The sequence below is a fragment of the Haemaphysalis longicornis genome, unplaced genomic scaffold (genome assembly GCF_048455015.1).
Source record: "Haemaphysalis longicornis isolate Haplotype H1 unplaced genomic scaffold, Haemaphysalis longicornis Haplotype H1 scaffold_4, whole genome shotgun sequence".
NCBI lineage: Eukaryota > Metazoa > Arthropoda > Arachnida > Ixodida > Ixodidae > Haemaphysalis > Haemaphysalis longicornis.
The window spans coordinates 8,446,083-8,465,037 of record NW_027526361.1 but is presented as its reverse complement, the minus strand read 5'-3'; the positions used below and the strand labels follow the sequence as shown (position 1 = coordinate 8,465,037).

At 50.5% G+C, this 18,955-nt stretch overlaps 1 protein-coding gene across 3 annotated transcripts in view; it reads left to right on the top strand.

Moving 5' to 3' along the window:
- LOC144178215 (uncharacterized) overlaps positions 1 to 18,955 on the top strand; it is a 105,394-nt gene that overhangs the window by 44,473 nt on the left and 41,966 nt on the right. Inside the window, exon 1 of one of the 3 annotated variants that reach the window (XM_077705896.1) lies at positions 7,580 to 8,102. The exons of 1 other annotated variant lie outside the window; for it this stretch is intronic. In XM_077705896.1, the coding sequence (XP_077562022.1) occupies positions 7,994 to 8,102 (109 nt within the window). In that variant the 5' untranslated portion in view covers positions 7,580 to 7,993. Of the gene's footprint in view, positions 1 to 7,579; positions 8,103 to 18,732; positions 18,883 to 18,955 lie in introns of those variants that run through there. One more of the 3 variants, XM_077705897.1, reaches the window with a different exon arrangement.

Here is an 18,955-nt window from a genome sequence, read left to right as displayed (position 1 = left end):
GAAGTTATCCATATGTACTATGAGGAGCTGGATTGACTGGTCATCCCGTTGAATAGCACATATGTCTCCTCATAGAGCGCCTACTCGGGAGGAGTGGTGTCGCTGCTAGATCCGCGCCTTTCGTAAGGGATGAGGGATAGTGGTGACCATGATAACGGCGGCACTGACGTGAAGTTGGCGTACCCTGATAAATTCCTGCATGGGGTGACCAGGCACGCGTCGTATTCCGTGATGAAGATTCCCGCTGGCCCAATCATAGCATTCGGCACGGAGGCGCAGAATCATATCGAGCAGTTGAGCATTGGAAGGTTCTCGTCGTCCGAGCCAGAAAGGGCAAATGGATAATAGCCTCGGAGTTTTCTCACTTCCTGGAGCGCGTACACTTATACCCTTCTACGGCGCAAATGAGTCCAAGTGGAACACAAACGGAGCGACAGGAGCACGCCGTTGTTGTCTGTGGGCGCCCGCTGTTCTTCCTTTTTTCTGGCCAGGTGCACCGTCTTCCTGTTTCGCCCTCTCCGCCCCTAAAGGGCCGCTTTCTCGCATGCGCGGGCGAGCGTTGTTGCTGCACAGATCGCGCCTAACTCGAAAGAATCGCCAGCCGGTGTGCGTGTGCATAGCGCTGCTGTGGCGCTGTCCTAAAACGCGGGCCCACGCTTGCCCCAGTTTGCCGCGGCGGCGGCGGCGGGCCGGACTTAGTTGCTGCGAAAGCCTGTTCCTCTCAGCCGCCGCTGCAGCAGGATGTGCGTCGCTTCTTCGGCGGCAAATCGGACGTCCCACGCCGTCGTGCCCGTTCCGCCTGTGCGCTGCGTGTGGCGGCTCGTATTTGCTGCGAGTCGAGGTGCGCGCTTGCTCCCTGCGGCTGGGCTTTTATCGTTGTGGCCTGTCGGCCGTCGATGGACGATGGCTGATTTGTCAAAGCTGACTTGTCAACGGCGCGTGAGCGGATAATTTTGCGGGGCGTCGCCCGACTGGGAGCTTTCGGTTGCGTTGGCGCCTTGCGGCAGCGGCGGTGGGTGACAGCTCGGGATTAGATCGCGGGACGGTGCTGTGTGCGGGTCACGTACGTAATTTTAACCGCGGGAAATGCATTTGTTTCATGCTGTGAATGGGTATACATAGGTGAAATTTTTCCAATTATATATATATATAACACAGAAATAAGGGTTGGCAGTCAAGAAAACCTCGGAAAGCAAAGGGGAGGTTGTGGTAGGTCATTGAAACAGATAAAGAATTTGGAAAGAAAGAAAGAAAGCGGAGAAAAAATGCCCGCCAGGTGGGATCCGAACCCACGACCTCCAGAATACCGGTCTGGTGCGATAACCACTACGTTACCGGCGGGGTGATTTCCCCCCACCGCTTTCTGGTGTATTTATGTCAATGTAATTTTTTCCTGTGCTTGGGGGTGGTAGCCAGCGCCACTCCGACTTCTCGGGGGGAAGGCGACCTTCTTTTTAATCCCCGCGCCGTGACTTAAATACCCCATAAATACCCCAGAAAGCGAGGGGGGGGGGGGGGAATCGCCCCACCGGTAGCGTAGTGGTTATCGCACCAGACCGGTATTCTGGAGGTCATGGGTTCGGATCCCACCTGGCGGGCATTTTTTCTCCGCTTTCTTTTTTTCTTTCCAAATTCTTTATCTGTTTCAATGACCTACCACAACCTCCCATTTGCTTTCCGAGGTTTTCTTGACTGCCAACCCTTATCTCTTTCCGCCGAATGCCGTCCACCGCAGTAATTCTACGCCTGTTGCCAACGGAAGCCTTAACCAAGGCTACTCAGTTTAATAATTTTTTCCAAACAGTATTTACCGTCGACAATAACATTATCCCAGATAATGTGACCACACAGTGCATAGGTGAGGTACCAGGTGAACTTTCCATAACGGAAGCAGGAATTCTGTCTCTATTACTCAGTCTCGATACAAAAACATCCAGTGGTCCTGACAATATTCCAAACGCCTTTCTCAGAAGGTATGCTGAATGTGTTTCTAGATACTTACTCTTGATTTTTACAAAATCGTTACAAACATGCGAAGTCCCACAAGAGTGAAAAATTGCTAAAATAATTCCAATACACAAGTCTGGTGATGCTTCAAATCCTTCTAACTTTCGTCCGATTTCGCTGACTTGTTCAGCAGGCAAAATCTTAGAGCATTTAATACTAAAACACATCGTAACTTCCGTTGAAAACCATTCACTAATTGACCCTAACCAACACGGATTTAGGAGCGGATTGTCGACAGTAACTCAGTTAGTAGAGACTGTACATGACCTAGCCCTAACGATTGATAAGCGTGGTCAGGTCGACATTGTATTCTTGGATCTATCGAAAGCCTTCGACCGCGTTTCGCACCAAAAACTAGTTTATAAGTTGCAAAGCATTTTCGGGCACGGCGTTCTAACCAAATGGCTAAAAGACTATTTGTCCGGACGTAAGCAGTTCGTTCACTTCGAAGGCCAATCATCACAATGTGTTGACGTCTTATCTGGTGTGCCTCAGGGCACAGTTCTGGCTCCTATTCTTTTCTTTCTTTTCATCAACGACATAGCAAAAAATATAGAAGCAACAGTGCGCATGTTCGCAGACGATTGTATCATCTACAAAGAAATACACACCGTGAATGATCAGTTAGTTTTGAACAATGCTCTCAAAAAAATTGACAAGTGATGTTAGGACTGGTAGATGACGATAAATGTAGAAAAAACTGTTTGCATGACTGTCACGAGAAAGAAAAACCCTTTATTTTTTCCGTACCAAATTCACCAAAGTGTACTACAAAGGGTCAATGAACACAAACACTTAGGTATCATTCTTTCTTCTGATCTCAAATGGAACAAGCATGTGTCATACATTTCAACTAAATCCCTCTCAGCGCTTCTTTCCCTCAAACGGTCCCTCCGATACGCTTCGGCAAAAACCAAGCTACTTGCATACACGTCACTCGTTCGATCTATCATCGAATATGGCGTCATATGCTGGTTCCCACATACCAAGTGTGCAATAGCAAAGTTAGAGGGTGTGCAAAGAAGAGCAGCCAGATTCATCTATAACAAATACCGCCGTCGTGATTCACCAACTGAACTGTTAAGATTAGCTGGGCTCCCAACAATCAGCGACCGCGCAAGGTACCTTCGAATGAAATTCCTGTTTCTTCTCCAGAGCAATTCTCTAAAAATAGACAAAAACCGGTTCCTAACACGTTCCGATACACGGAATTTTAGAACAAAACACAATAAACAATTACTCGAATACAGATTTCACAACGACACCTTCAGGTATTCCTTTTTTCCGCAGGCCATCAGAGAATGGAATATGTTACCCCAAGAACTTGTTGATTGTACGTCCCGTGACTCTTTTCTGTCCGGATTGTCTAATTATTACTTTGTTACTACGTAATATTGTACGCTTGTTTTTCGCTTTTGAATTTGCTTCGCGAGAAAATGTCGCATTGTGTATGTCGCAGCATGGGCCTTATCGTTATGATTGCTTCAATCAAGGCAAATGCCTCTTGCTACTCTTGTTGAAAAATGTCTGAATGTTCATGCACGTTTTTGATCTTTCACTACTGTACCCTTTCCTGCCAAAGCCTTTGTTAGGCTAGCAGTATGTACAAAATAAATAAATAAATAATTTTCTTCTGGTGAGTTTCATAGGCAGTCACAGCCTGCCCAAATAAACTCCGTTCACTACTATCCTTCGGTCCTCTCAAACAAGCAAGAGATAAGATATACGACACTGTTGTTTCCGTGTTATTTTGACAAGTGAACGTTCAGTGAGAAAATACTTTGTCCCGATAACAGTGACGTCGATTTTGTCGTAACATCGAACAATTAATCTAGACATTAGGGAGAACGGACGAAGCAGTGGCGACTCCCTTGCAACTTTCCGAAAACTTTTCTATGACGTCACAGAATGTCGTTTGTGCGACCAAAGCCACCGCTGGGAAACATGATTGCGCGATTGCAGTGGGGCCTGTGGTTCCGTTTGATCGTATCACTTGAATGCTAACGTGTAGTTAACACAGTGGTGGCCACGTCTTTAGCGTCGCTGCTGGCGTTGTGTAGCGGGAAATTCAGAATTTTGTCGAGAATACTTGAATTTTTTGGCATAAGAAACTTGTTTCGCCCCTGGAATGGAGCTGAGTGAGTTATTACCAAAGGCGGGTACTTCAAAATTGAACGAAGTCGTTGTAAGGGCTCCAGGCGCCAGCGACGCTGCAAAGTCGAACGCGTGGGAAGCGGCGGTTTCCTGAAGGGCGCATGAAGGGCTTTATGGCAGCCAGTTTGCTAAGAGCGAACGGCCTTTGGATCATACCGCCTGCGTGGAGACGAATTGTCTTGAGCCGCAGTTGGGCTGTGACGTTGTTTTGAACGGCGTGTTGCAAAGCACAGTACGAGCGTGGGAAAGCGTGGGTCGGATGCTCGATTCACTTTCCGTGGACGCGGCGGCGGTTGCTTCGGGGGCTGCCTGCGCGCGCGTTTAGCCAGAGGGACGGTTGTAAAACCAAGTGGCCCGACGCGCTTCTGATCAACGTTACTAGAATAAACTTATTCTAGTAACGTTGCTTCTAATAACGGGATAGCAAGGGGCTGTCAACTGTGCTTTGACGGCGGCCGGTTTGGGGCGGTATTTCGGTCTTTGTTGGCCCGCGCGCACAGTAAGGAAGTGCGAAGATGTTTTGTTGGGAATGCGACGCCGCGGGGTCCGCGCGTCCCATATGTTTTCTGCCGAGGATCGCCTGTCAATGGCGGGGAGCCTCGAGGGCGCGCTGCGTTCGTTAAGAGGAATGGATACGGGTCACCCCGGGTTTGTAGTGTGGGTTCAGCTTTGGACAAGGCGTTATACGCGCAAAGTGCGGGCGTGGGAACGGGCAACGCAGACCCCGTGCGTAAAAGCTTGCCCCGGGCGCTCACGTGTTTTCGTGGGGTTCTCAGTGTGTGTTATACTCGATTTGGTCGCCTTTGATCTTCTCTTTTTTTATCTTGGGAGAGAAAAGAGAGAGAGAGAGAGAGAGAGAGAGAGAGAGAGAGAGAGAGAGAGAGAGAGAGAGAGAGAGAGAGAGAGAGAGAGAGAGAGAGAGAGAGAGAGAGAAGCGTTTGAGGGTTACGGGGGCGTTGCCCACCACGGTTTAGGCCCGGATTTGGTAATCCGTCCAATCAGGGCGCTAAGTGATACCGATTGGCCTGTTTATCGGGGGTGTAGCTAAGTAACCCATTAAAACCACGGGACGAGGTCTTGGGGTCGAATCCTCAGGGTTTTAATGTGCTATGCGCGGCCGGCGTATTGCCGGGATAGCCAGGTTCGGCTAGGGAGGATCTCACCACTTGGGTAGTCTTATGTCAGGGTCCGTCGCTGACGGGGGGTGCCGCGTGCACAAAGTTTTAGCTGACTGAAGACTCTCAGTTTATTTCTTACTTCGTTAGCTCTACCTTCAGTCTGTAAATATTCTGTATATGTCTTCCGTGTAAATATACAGTTTTAAAAACCCTCACCAACTATCGTCGTCGTGTCAACAGTGCCGCAACCATCAGGCACCAACGCAGATCATCATCATCTTCAACAACAACGAAAAAACCATCATTTACTGTCGTGTTTTGTCTGCATGGCTCCTTTAACGACGTATGCACCTGTCGAGGTTTCAGAACCATTCGTCACAGCACACACGTGCACGCACGCAAGCTAACAAGCGTTTCCGTAGAGGGTTCTGGCGCTGACCGTGGGTGGGTTGTTGCGAAGCAATTGACGGCGGTGTATAATTAAGTGGGTGATGCTCCGGTGCCTACGGTAACAGAGCCAACTCTCGGCGTGAGCTTTGCCGCATCTTTTTCGAGAACACGTGGATTTGTTCCTGTAGGCACGTGGCTTCACGTGCGTGTTTTGCAGCGCGCCGGCCGTTATTGTACACGCTGCAGCAGCTGCTTGTTTTCCGTAGTGACGGACGTCGAGGTTGCCGCGATCTGCTTGTCTAGCTGCGACGTTCGTTGCGTGCGTCACTGGGCGCAGCCGCTGTCTCGTCCCGTATTGTTCGTCAGAGCAAGACGGACGTTGCATTATAGTAGTTGGTTAGGGCATGTGGCACCATTTTCAGTGCCCTGTCCTGTGCGCCGCTTGCTAGGAGTGGTGGTGATTATCAATTGAAACCAAACTTGCAAGAAATTTTCAGTTGACATGCAAAGTGTTTTACTTGTATAATCATGTATAGTTTTCTGTGGTGGCGTAATTCGTATATTTTGCTTTTCTGCGGTTTTCCTTGTTTTCCAATCCAGTAATGCATTTCTGTAGTGGATCCGACCGGACACTAGCCGTTGGCTGTCGGTCCAAATACTTGTTAATTCCCAGAACCGTTCTGCCTCATGAAGATGATCGTCATGACCAGTCGTTTCACTAGCTGTCCAGGATGAATGTTAGCTTAGAACAATATAAGTTCTCTTGGGTGTTTTCACAAGTACACCCTTTAGTCATTAAGCTTCAGAACGGCCTCACGCCTATCGTAGACCTGAAGAAATGCGGAAATGTTTTGCAAATTCGAAAAAAACAAAAACAAATAGGACGAATTTGGTAGAAAATTGGGGCTGTCGGGCTAAGGAACTGGAGCGAACCCTACTTTATAACGAAGTACTTGTTCGGGACAGGAAGCTGGCTGTTTTGGAGCGATACTTCGATGAAACCGGGAATGATTTTTTTTCAGTGCACTGCCGGGGAGACGACGACACACTTCGAATAAAGCGAGCTTTCGATTAAAGGGATTTCGTTACAACGAGCGTCTACTGTACTTTGACCCGCGGTGGCTAAGGCGTTGTGATGCCGAGTCCAAGGCCGTGAGTTCGGTCCCGGCCACGATGGCTGCTTTTCTGATGGAGAACAACGAAGGCGCCCGTGCGTCGAGATTTCGGCGCGCGTTAAGATCCCCCCGGTGGTCGAAATTAATACGGAGTTCCCCAGTACGGCGCGCTTCATAGCCCAGGAGTAGCTTCGGAGCGTTAAGCCTCCAAAATCAATTATTCTGTGACGACGTCAGCGGTGGTTTTGCTTGTGTTTTTCGTTTGCAATAGTCCCTCTGCGTTAACCCACATAGCATACGTGTAGTTGACCAGTTGTCCTTCTGGTGTGATTGCCGAGACATTTGCATCCGAGTCCATCCGGGAATGCCGTCGTGGAAATGCAGATGGGCGTAATAGAAGCGGCAGTGTAGGTGTGTGTGCGCGCGCGCGCACAGACGCACGAGGGGGGAAGCCTGTGGCGCCATCTCAGGGCCGAGCTCCGCGGACGAGGTTCAACCCAGTAACGTTGGTTCAACCCGTGGAGCCGGCCGAGCGTCGCCGGGGTGGGCGGAAGACGGGGCTCCGGCCTGCTGACGTCACGCTGCCGTCAAGGGGAGCGGTCGGCTCGCGGTACGCAGCGGAGCCTCCTGGCCCCGTCCTCCTCCGGCAAAACAAGAGCGCCGGATGATGCGCCGGGAGGAGCGAAGGAGGAGAAGCAAACACAGCTGAAAGAGCACCGCAACGGTGGAGAGGGGGGAGAGGATCGCCCCCGTTTTCTCAGCCTCCCCGCCCCCTCCTCCTCCTCCTCCTCCGAAGGAGCAGCAGAGGCGCCGCACATTCGCGAATATCAGGGCCGGCGCTCGATGCGCGGTTTCTCCGGAGTGTCTTCACGTTTTGTCGACGTTTAGACATCTTTCTGTCATTATTTCCTCTCATCATAACCGTCCGGACTCCGTACGCCCACGCATCGCTGCCGGTTTCGGCGAAGAGGAGCCGACGCAGGAGCCGTTCGTTGCCGCATCTAGAGCGGCCGCCGCGCCAGCGTGGAATATGTGTGGCCCGGATGGTGCGTCTCGCGGGATTTGACGAGTGGTGCATGCGCGTGTCGCCGGCGACGACGGCGTGGTTTCCTCGCGGCTTTGTCGGCTCGTGCTTGCCTTGACGAGTGGTGTGGTGTTCGTCGTCGCCCGCGGTGATGCCGCCGCCGGGAGAAAAGGCCTAGCGCCACCATGAAAGGCGAGCGCTGCTGCGGCGCAGTGGAGAAGCCGCGGCTCGCGCCAACTGTCAGGCCGAACGACAACGCCGGCGTCGCTGTCGCTGCTGACAGTCTGTTCTTCGGTGAGTTAAATTAGGGCCGCTTGTCCGCCGGGTCACTGTTTGGCCGCCCTGCCTGGCGCAGCGCGCGTGGAAAGCGACTGACCTACCCCCGCGGTAATTTCATGTTGACGTCGTGCGCGGTCGAAGGAGCGGCCTGACCGCGACCTTCGTCTCTACCCTGTGCTAAATATTCGCTCGACTCGGTCGCGTTCCCGGCACCGCAGAACGGTTCCAAAAGTGCATCGCGTGTGTTTACCTGCATACCGCGCTGACAGACATCGTGACGTCACCTCATTTGCAGTGGTAGGGCACACCCGCCAGGAAGGCTACTGCCTTCCAGCAGATCTTTTTCCCGTGACGCAAGCATCGACGCTGAGCACGCTTCTGTAGGCCTCGCGGCGTCCGGAAAGGAAGCAGCTGAGGGAGAAATCGTTTATAGGCGCGGCATTGTTGGTCTGCGCGGGATGTCAGCGAACCCATTGCGATGACGGAGCGGCGCCCACAAGCACGATTGTGCGATTCCAGGCTTCCGCCGAGCCTTCGCCCGACCGCTGCAATCCTTTCATGCGTTGCGGATATGGTCATCCTTCGCGCGCCACGGGACTGCGCGGTCGTTCTCCGTACAAGGAATCCAAATGGTGTGATTGTGCCGGTATAGATCGACGCACAAAGCAAAGCAACAAGAGGCTCACGTGGAGGGAAGTGTTGGCCATAGGCTGCGTGCTTGGCGACAGACTCGGCCTCAATTTTTTTTTCCCATGAATTAGACAGACCTCACCAAGGCATTGTTCTTTTTTAAAGGGCGAAGGCCTTTAGAGGGCTTACCAAACGCGAGAAGTGGCGGTGATCGTCGTCGTCATCGCGAATTGTGCCGAAATGGCCGCCGCTGTAAAGAGAAAATCGGGAAACGAAAGAACATGGTGGGTTTGCGTGGATTTGAACCCGGGCCGCAAGAGCAGAGACAGCGGGTGTGCCAACCACAGCGTCATGGTTTGGCGTCCTGGCAGAATAAAACAAAAATTAGCCTGAAGCGTGGAAGGTGCACGTGACGGCACGTGAGTAGAACAGGTGCCCACGGAGGAGACTGTGGGGAGGGAAGCTGCCGTGTCGGCCAGTCTGCCTGTTGAGGTAATTCTCGTCAAAAGGCGAAGAAACGGAAGCAGGGAGAGCGAGACACAAACACGATGTAGCAGTAAACAACTCTTTGATCATCCCTGGCCTTCGCCTTCAAAGCACGTATTTCGTGGAACTCTTTTGTCGTAAGCGCTATCACAAGTTATCGTTTCTTCGAGTAAGTTATCTTTTGAGCGAAATAACTGGATATTTGCGCCGGCGGCCTCTTCCCGCACGAACTGTGAGGTTCTCCCGGAGTGTCAGCCTCCTGGCTACCTCTGCAGTGAGAATATCAACTTATAAGTTACAATTGTCTGGCTTCGCGTGGCCAAGGGCCGTGAAAGAATTCTGGCGTCAGTAGAAACCACAGAGTGCGCGTCTACCCAACTATCTACCCATTCACTTCCACGCCCTCTGCATGCGTTTCCTGTAGACGAGTTGAGTTACTGTTTTGTAGCCGAGTTCCACTCCGAGTTGACGATGTGAACTTTTTTGCTGCGCACGTGGGCACTGCTCGTTCCGCCCACTCATAACTTTCCAGCGAAGTTGCTCTTCTCTTGCCTTCCTTCCGTTTCGCTCTCGCCCTTTCTTAATCTCGCCGAGAGGAAGGGAAGCCTGACGAGGCTAGAGAGAGTAAAAGGGAAATAGAAAATGGCGCCCCCGGTGCGGTGCACTCGTTTCCAAAATTGCTAGGGTTCCGGCGTTTTGGTCACCCTTGCGCGTACGGGGCGGGCTTGTATCGAGCGGCACACAGCAGCGGCAGCTCTTCCGTTTGTTTTCCTTCGCTTTTGTCGTCCCCGCTTTCTGCGGGTGCCCGCGTGGTAGCGGGGGGGATGTTGATGCGGATTCTGACCACGTCCGCCTCTCTTGTCCTTGGCCGCACGAAGCTGCCAGGCTTCGTCCCCATACGCGCGGGTGTCACATCCGGCCTGCGGTTATGCTCTTAAGTGGCGGATCATTTCTCCCGCCAGCAGCGGACAGCGGGGAGGTATTGCGTCACATCCCGTCGCGACATCAGCTGAAACGATGTTTTTTCTGAGACCGGTGTTTCGGGTTTACTAGAGGTTATTATGGTCGTCTGAGCCCGACGTGTCTGGTTATTGGTGTTGATAATGGTACAATTTATGATTAACTGGTGTAACAATAGCGAAAAAATGGCCGCGTACTTTCTTGTTCGCCTGCAAATTGCACATGACGGCGTGAATGCGCTGGTATAGGTTATCTGTGAGAGTGTAGAGAGCGTACACAATGAAACTTCTCAACTGATAAAATTCGTCAATGCGTAGTTCTAGCCCCAACACTGGGCCACGCAGATGGACGATGGCTAATAAACTCCAAGCACGTTCCACGTCTCCGAGGGCTGGCACGTTTGAAGCCTGAATTGTGGCAGCCAGCTGTTGGCGTCATGCCCAATGTTTACGTTAAAATCTTTCGTGACGGCCCTGGGTAACACTAGATCAGGTTCACTAGATGCGTAACACAGAGTCACAGGATCAAGCGTAGCTTATTTTTTAGTGGCTCTATGTAACACTACACGGAGGTAGATGCGTTCGGTGCCCACGTGTGCGAAGGCGGCGGCCCGCGTCATTGACCACCCGCGAGAAACCTCGGAGCCGCTTCTGAATGGACGGCGTGAGGCCGATTTGGAGAGCCGTCGAGGGTCACAGCGACCACTTCGATAGAAGGTCGCTCACGGTGATCAGGGGTCGCCTGCGTCGTGGCCGCAACCCTGTCTTGCGTGCGTGTTTAGCGGGTACGAGACGTCCCGCGTATACTTTGTGCACACTACGCTAATAGATGACCAGATTACGCTACGTCTTGAATTTCGCCGTATCGTTATATGCTCTCGAACCCGACGCTCATGACTACGCCTACCGTAAGGGCGTACGCTAAGGAAAGCTGTGCAACATATACTTAAACCGTTACGCCAGAATAACCGTTTGGCAGATGGAATCGCAAACCAACAAACAAACAAACAAAAAAAAAAAAACTGGCGCAGCTTGCACTAGTGGCCCAAAGCTGGAGAAACAGCAGAGCTGGCGGCCCCTCTCCCTCCGTCGGAGACCCGGCTGTTGCACCTCACACGGATTTCTGAACTTGCCGCTGGAAGTTCTCCATGACTGGCAGGCGCGGATCGTTTTGTCCGCAGGCTTTCACATCTCTCCCGAAGTGGACCGTGTTAGCACGCGCTAGAACCTGCGGCAACCGGCTTCGTGAACAGCGCGAGCTCGGCGTCTGTGCTTCCCACTTCAGGCGCAAATGTACGTGAGCTTGTTAGCAGAAGAGCACGCGAGAGACTACGCCACGAACGCCGGGGCGGCCGGGCAGTGTTCTCCAATGTCGAGATGACCGACGCCTGGCGCTCTTCACGAGGCGCACGCTCACGGGCACTCGGTATTCAGCATTTTTCCTTGGTATTTTTTTTTTTCTGGTGACGCTGAATGGTGAACTGACAGCCTAAATGGCTCTGCTGTTAAAAACTAGTGGTAGCGTAACTGATTAAGGTCTTCGCTTTCTAAATGTTGAAAACACGTGGGTATTATTGCAGCAATTTATGCTGCTTGCGCTTTCTCTGATCTGTAGGAGACAGGCACTGACCGAACTGCTTCAGGTTAATATGCATTGTGCAGGGTACGAAATACTTGCGAAAAAGGAAGAGCGAAGGGTGAAAAATGGAGGGCACACACGTCTGTCAGCGTGGGCGTTTTTATTTCGCTTTTTTCTTCGCTTTTTTTTTTTTGCGTGTGCGCTTTGCTATTTTTTTTTTTAGCTTGTGGCACATAGTGCGTTTCCGAGACCTAACTTCACTCATCACCACCTTCTCGCGGGCTTATTCTTTCATTGCCGCCCATTTTACTTTTTTTTTTCTATCGAGTCATTATACCGACAAGCCTAACATTCCGTCCGCTTGTAGTTAATTACTTATATAGGTACCTCTACAATGACTATGCCTGGCGCACGCGTTTCGTCGGGCGAAAATAACTTCGCTAAGCTTCGCATCTTGGGTTAACTTGTGAGGGCTTTCAAATATTCGAATCCAGATTAACTTACAATTTGCCACACTTTGCACGCTTTTCCTTCTGCCTTCACGCTTTCTCTGCCAACAAAATCCCGGGCCATCTCCATTAACGTGAAACCTTGGGAGGGGCGAAGCATGGAAGGCGTTTTTAAAAACGCCCACGGAGATGAAACCGTTAGGTGGTAGAGGTATACAGCTTTGCTGCAAAAGTATCGTGTCTTTCAAGCACGAAGCGTTTTAGCGCGAGGCGTTGGAAAACTATAGCGTCCGGGTGTGTTCTTTTAGTGCGTTTACGTTTCTGGCGCGAGGCGTTGGAAAACGAGTGTCCCGGTGCTTTAGTACCGTGACTACATGAAACGACGACAGGAGACGCCGAAATCCCGAGCCTCTAAGGGGCTTCGCCCATAAAAGTAGGGGCTGTGCTAATTGCTGTAGAAAACAGTTCTATACCGCTGGCCCCAATGCAGCTATTTTAAACATATCACGTAAAAGCTTGCCACCAGGGTATATTCTGTTAGCATTCAACGTGTAGTTTAGCTTCGTACGATTAAGCGTTCTTGGTCGCAGTATAAAAAAAGTTTCCATCCGTCCGTAGTAAAACGCTTACGTTTCCTCGTAGTTTCATGCACAGCAGGGAAGCACGGGCCAGCTGCAGGCAGACAGTAGTCAGATGATTCATATCTCGGTCTTGTTTGGCCCATGCCATTAATTGGCGGCAGGTCTTCATGCACAGTCAGTGAGTGCAGCCTACCTGCTGACGTTCCATGGTGGGAGCTTCTTGGTTAATTGTTTGCCAGTACACGTGGGAAGGGACAGAGAAAGTGAGAAAAAGTGCGAGGGTGCACCCATTTGGTCGATCAGGGACCAGCCGTTCAGCAGCGGCCGCGGTTCGCTAAACGGGTAAGATCGGACAAAGAACCGTTCGAAAGGCTGGCCCTTGATACCGCACATGCACACCGTCCGCGGAACGCGGCAAATTAAAAATTCCCTCACTGAACGTAGTCTGCATAATTGTGTGAATATACGCTTCGCATCGGCCATTGCTTCACCGTTTCTTAATTGTTTGTTTGTTTATTTAGGGACGTATATAGGCAGGGTAGATTTAATGTTCCATGCTAGCTGCATTAGCAAGTAATGGTGGACTCCGTCAGTGATGGGTGTAAGGAATACCAGTTCATACCCTGTGATTCGGTGGGTAGGAATGAAAATTCAGTGAAGACACGTGTGCCGCGGAAATCCGTGTGATAAGTGTTTTCGTACCTTGCAGAAATGGGCAATCTATCTATGCTCCCACGGTTTAAGTAGGACGAATTAAATGAACATTACAGCCGGCTTCATGTGGCAGGACTGCAAGTACGGTGCTTCTAACGGTGTCGTCCCGCAACCTCAGTATGCAGCCTGAAATTGCGCCCTCAGGAACGCCTCGGTTTAGGTGCGGAGTACCTTAGCCCTTTCAGTCACCGTGTCTTCATATGGAGACGCGACTTTCTTCGCCGTTTTCCTCGTGAAAACGCAAATAGTTCATGCTGCTAAGTTCGGAACCTACGGAAGTGAAAGGTAGCACCATGTGATGTGGAATGGCGGAACCGCATTCATAAACCTCGTTTCAAAATGGACGCCACCAAGTTTTGTGGGAGCTCCGGTGTGTTGCCGTCCTGAGTTCTCTTTTGCCGCGGCGTAAATCATTTATAAAGGCTAAAAACACCTCTTTCATGCGCAGAAATTATTATTTCAACCCCTTGTTTGTAAAATGCCTCAGGATATTTATTATTTTTTATAGGGAAAAGCAGGATTGAGTAATGGTGCCCTCCGTATGAGGACGCGACGCCATTTGTGCAATAAGTATTGTAGAGAGACTGAACTTTTTTTTCTTACCTCTAGGCACTTGACACTGCTAAACCTCCAAGTGTGGAATTTTTCTGCAGTGAATATAATAATTCGTGACTGAAAGGGTTAGGACCGCACAATGTCCGTCCGCGTCCGTGCGCATAGCATTTACAATCGCAAAAAATCAGACAGGGTTCGAGCCTGTGTCAGGTCTACTTCTTTTTTTACTGTGTCTTTTTCTGTGTCTTTCTGTGTCGAGCCTGTGTCTTTTTCTACTTTCGTCCCTGTTTTGTGAGCGCTTCCACCTTCAAGATGAACAGCGACCAACTAGCCCAATTGTCCGTTCTACTGCAGTACATTAGTGTCAGTCGTCTTACCCATTGGGCTACGACCGTGAGCTAGTACCCTAGAGTAAAACAGCTTGCTCCCTCGCCTGTAACGGTGCGGAGTACCTTAGGACCTCCCAATGTCCGTCCGCGTCCATCCGTACGCACACCGCCATCAAGCGAAAATCAAGCGAAATTCGATTTGAGCCGTGAGTTGCAGTTTCATTTAGCGAATAATCCAGGTGCAACTCACGGCTCAACTAGAATGACGGTCGCGGCGCAAATCGGATGTCACTTGGGGCGCAACTTGGATGTCATTTCGAGTCCCCGTACTCCGCACCCTCGCCATCATCCACGGAGTGGAGATGCTTTTTAAATGGCGCCAGACCGAGGTTGCCACCTCTATCCAAGTTGTTTATAACGTTATATATATATATTGATCGATGTTCAAAGGTAAAGCGAACTTTCGTTACAACAAACAGCCCGGGACAGTAAACTTCGTTATAATAGATACTTCGTTAAAAGCGGGTATCATTTATTCTTCATGCACTGCAGTTGAGATCGGGAAAAACTCCGAGTAAAGCGAGAACTTTGAACAAAGCGGTTTCGTTATAACGGAGGTTTACTGTACATGCCTCGCGCAGTCATACGCTTTTCTGAGCATGTTCAGGTTTGTCAGTTGCAATGAATATTAGGTAGTTTTTTTTAACGTCTGCATTTGTTACACGAAAGTGTTTTATTCCCGGATGCACCATGATTTCACTGACGTCATATCATTCACGGAAATGACGCCAGTACAACGAAGCAAGCGGCCTGTAAAGGGTGCACCCCTGCACACAGGGTCTTCTTGCGGGGGAGCAACCTTTATAACAAAAGAGTTCGTTATACTTGGGGCTGTTCGTTTTCGGGTTTTATGTTTTAACACCAAAGTGTTTTATGCCGGGATACACCAAGATTTCACTGACGTTATATCGGTCACGGAAATGATTCCAGCACACCTTTGCCAAAGCGACCCGTCAGCAGGACGTCGCTCGCCAAGCACACCCACAAGACAACCGCCGACCCGCAAATCATGCTCAGCTGCAGACTTCGCTGCACATTTCATTTTCGTATTTTACGATTCCTATGACAGAGGAATCAACTACAGTTTTTCTTTTATTGCGCGTGCTCACAATTATCTTACAACACGTTCATTTATTGTTGGTTCCAGCGGTGCTTAGTAGGGGGCAGGAAAGGGCGGCAGGCGTTTGCCGAGCTTACGCGCTCGGTGTTTTTTTTTTGTGTTCGGTAAAGGTGCTCGGTTTTTGGCATCTGCGGAGTTCGTGCGTGTGTAATTATTTGTTTATATATCCATCGTCTTCGTCCATCGAACGTTCGATAGGCTTTATGTGAGGGAGTGGCATCGTTCGCAGCGCATACCACTGTCGTGTTCCCTTCATAAAGGGTCCCTGATTGTGTGACGATTCAGAGTTTTACGCCACGAGGCCGAAAAAAAAAACCATGAGAATGGTGATGCTGAAGCGACTTGTGGATCTAATTACCGTGTTGGATTAAAAAATTGAATGCATAGGCCTTGTTCCCGTGTTTGTTCGTCAGATCTACACGCATTTTTAAATGAGAAAACAGCGTTCCAAAGTACAATTTCCCTCGCCAGCCTCTGCGGTTGTTTGCTGGCGTTGGATTGACGACCCCAGTGGCAAGACCGGCCGGTTAAATTTAGCAGGTTGCTGGCTTGCTTCCCCCCGAAAAACATGCGCCCCCGCACAGACAAGAAGTGAGTGGTAACCCTGAAGCGGGTATGAGTGAAGAATCGACTGCTGCGATAGCGTGCAAGCACATTACACGTGTGTGACGTCATTAGGGTAGTTGCTGCGTAGGCCGCGAGGGGCGCGGGGTGTTTTCTCTGGGCTCTTAACCCGCTAAAGAGCCAGATAACTACATGGCGTGCCATTAACTGTCACTCGTTGCTACTCCACAAATATTGGCTTGCTGAAAAGCAAAAGCGAGACGGTAGTTTGGAAATCAGTATACTTGACAGTTGAGTTTTCCAGCTTCGAAAACGTTGTCCCCCTTTTTTTATTTTACATTAGCTTTAATCATGTCGTAGCTTGACTGGAAGAGGTTTTGTCCCCCACCTTTTTGCGCAATGTAGCCGCAAATAAGGTATCGATAAATTCGAAACTCGAAACCTGAAAAATTCGAAACTTCGCAGCCGCTGCTCCAACCGTGTACGTAATGACGTCCCCCTAACCTGCTGTGGATTTCTATGCTATCACGTCCATCGAAATTTCTATTTTCATTTTATTTGTAATTAGTAAGAACTTTTTTTTTTTTTTCGCGCGCAGGTTGTACACGTTAAAAATGCTGGCAATGCGCTAAATTTAGCTCTGCGGACTCGTCGGAGCGCCGCCGGCAGCAGCAAATTGACGGAGAGAATGTTGCGACAGTTTCTAGTTGGGGCCTGCGCAGTCTAGACTAATCTTTGCAACGGAATTCGACAATGCTTAGTTCCGAATGAAGCAATGGCAAACAGTTTGAGAAAGCGCTGCAGAGAATCTCAGACGATGCGTAACGGGTATAGCTGTACAGGCGCGTCTAAACGTAGGAGGGGAGCTTCGCATGAGGTGCAGCGCACAGGTATTTTTCTTGTCGACATGTTGTTCTGAATATCATTATTCTAACAGACAGGATTGGGCAACGCTTCGGTCGCGGCGACGAGGGACAAGAACGAACGATAAAACAGACGGCGCTGCGTAGTGCAGTGCATACATCAGCGCTCTGCATGTCTCGATTTTATCGCTCGTCCTTCAGGTTTTTTTTTTTTTGTCGTCCTAATTGTTGTCCAAAATTCTGCCTTATGCTAACTATGTACTTCAAGACGTCAAGTTTGGCTCGATACAACAAATGGCACACTAAGTTTGAACGGTATACGCTGGAAACACACAATTAAACTGGCACACTTTGATGTGATAACATTGGTGGCGGTGTTCAGAAATGGTTGCACAGTTAATCTGCCGCCTGAACTGCATTTTTTTCTAATTTCGAAACACACCTTGTTTTATGACAAATACGAACATTGACGGTGTTACTCCGCTACCAACTGAGTACTTGGGGGAGGGGGGGACCGAAAGAGGTGTTCCTCCCAGTGGCGCCGTGCCCAGTTGAGCTTAACGAGAGCAAACAAATTGTCACTACAGAATTGCCTATTCGGGCAAGCCTTCTTTGCTTTTCACGCACGAAATCATATCCGACGACATCATGCAGGTTTCGCGCGCCGTATGGGATTCTGTCCGACCAAATCTCACTCCTGCCTTCACTATCCATAAGTAGGTCATCGCGGCCCCCCGTCGTTCAGTACAGTTAACTCCATTAATTCACTCTTGCAGCGTCCCGCATTCAGGCGCGCTCTTACTGTCGCGACCGACTTGTTATCGCACTGCACTGGCTGGCTAACCGCGCGCGCGAATTAGTTTCGGCTGCAGGCTCTCATCGTTAATTTGAATGCCGGTTAGTATAAAATTGTTTTCGGCGCACGAACAAGCGTTTACGGCGGCTGTCTTCTGAGAAGGACAAGAGCCTCATGCTGAAGAGTTATGGGCGATTTTGTTGCATTTTAATTTCCCCTGCTACTTGTTGCGTAGTTGGAACACGCCTTTACCCTGCATCGCCGTCCAAAGCTCTGGTTTCCTCCTCGGTAAACGGGTATAACTCCTAGTAATTAATGCAAAACCAGCACCCATGACGCATAGGTGAGCGCGTCGACGTGCTGTAAGTCTCGCTCGTTCCTAGTCGCCACGCTAGCTCGTTTCAAAGCGCGGAAGCATCGAAGGCCTGTTAGTTTCGCCGACCCATCAACCTGGAACTGCTTGTGGTAGCGACATGCGTTGTGGGAATTCTTCGCGTACGTTTGCTTCTTCAAGTAGCGGTGGTTGCGGTCGAATGTGTTGCCGAATAACGAGGCCCGTGTGCTGATCAAGCGCAAGCCAGACGGCCCGTGCAAGGAACGAGTCTGTCGACCGTCTCGGCGCTTGTCGTTAGCCATGCATGAGATCGCGCTTGCGTGCTGCACCCAGCGGGGACTTTGTTGTTCTTCGTCTCGTCTCCAGCTGTCCCCGTTCCCTCAGCGCGGCGGGATGTCGCCTGTCGCTGGGCTGCTTCCGGTGTTGGGACGTCCCGTGGCCGCGCCCATCGCCTCGTGCGCTAACTCTTCTTTCTTGGCTCCCTCTAGTGCCTGAGATTTCTTCGGCCCCCTCTTCCTCGGCTGTGAGCGAGCGCCGTTATTCTGAGCAGCCGCGGTTGCTGTGGTTTCTGCGAAGGCGCCGGTTATTCTGAGCTCGGCATTCTCTCGCGGCCTTCTCCGCCATTTTGCCTTCTGCTCTACTGCGGTGCCTTTCTCTGTGCTCGATCGGCGCGTGGCCCTGAAATATACCCGGACAGCGGTGCTCACAACAAGGAAAAAGTGGGATGCTGCTCTTCTGCGAGCTCCCATTTTTGCCCTTCGCTCTGCAATGCCACGGTTAGCGCTGTCTTTATTCTCTAATTCCGCGGTCCTTCTGACACGTCAGCCCTCTCCTTCGCTTTTGCTGATC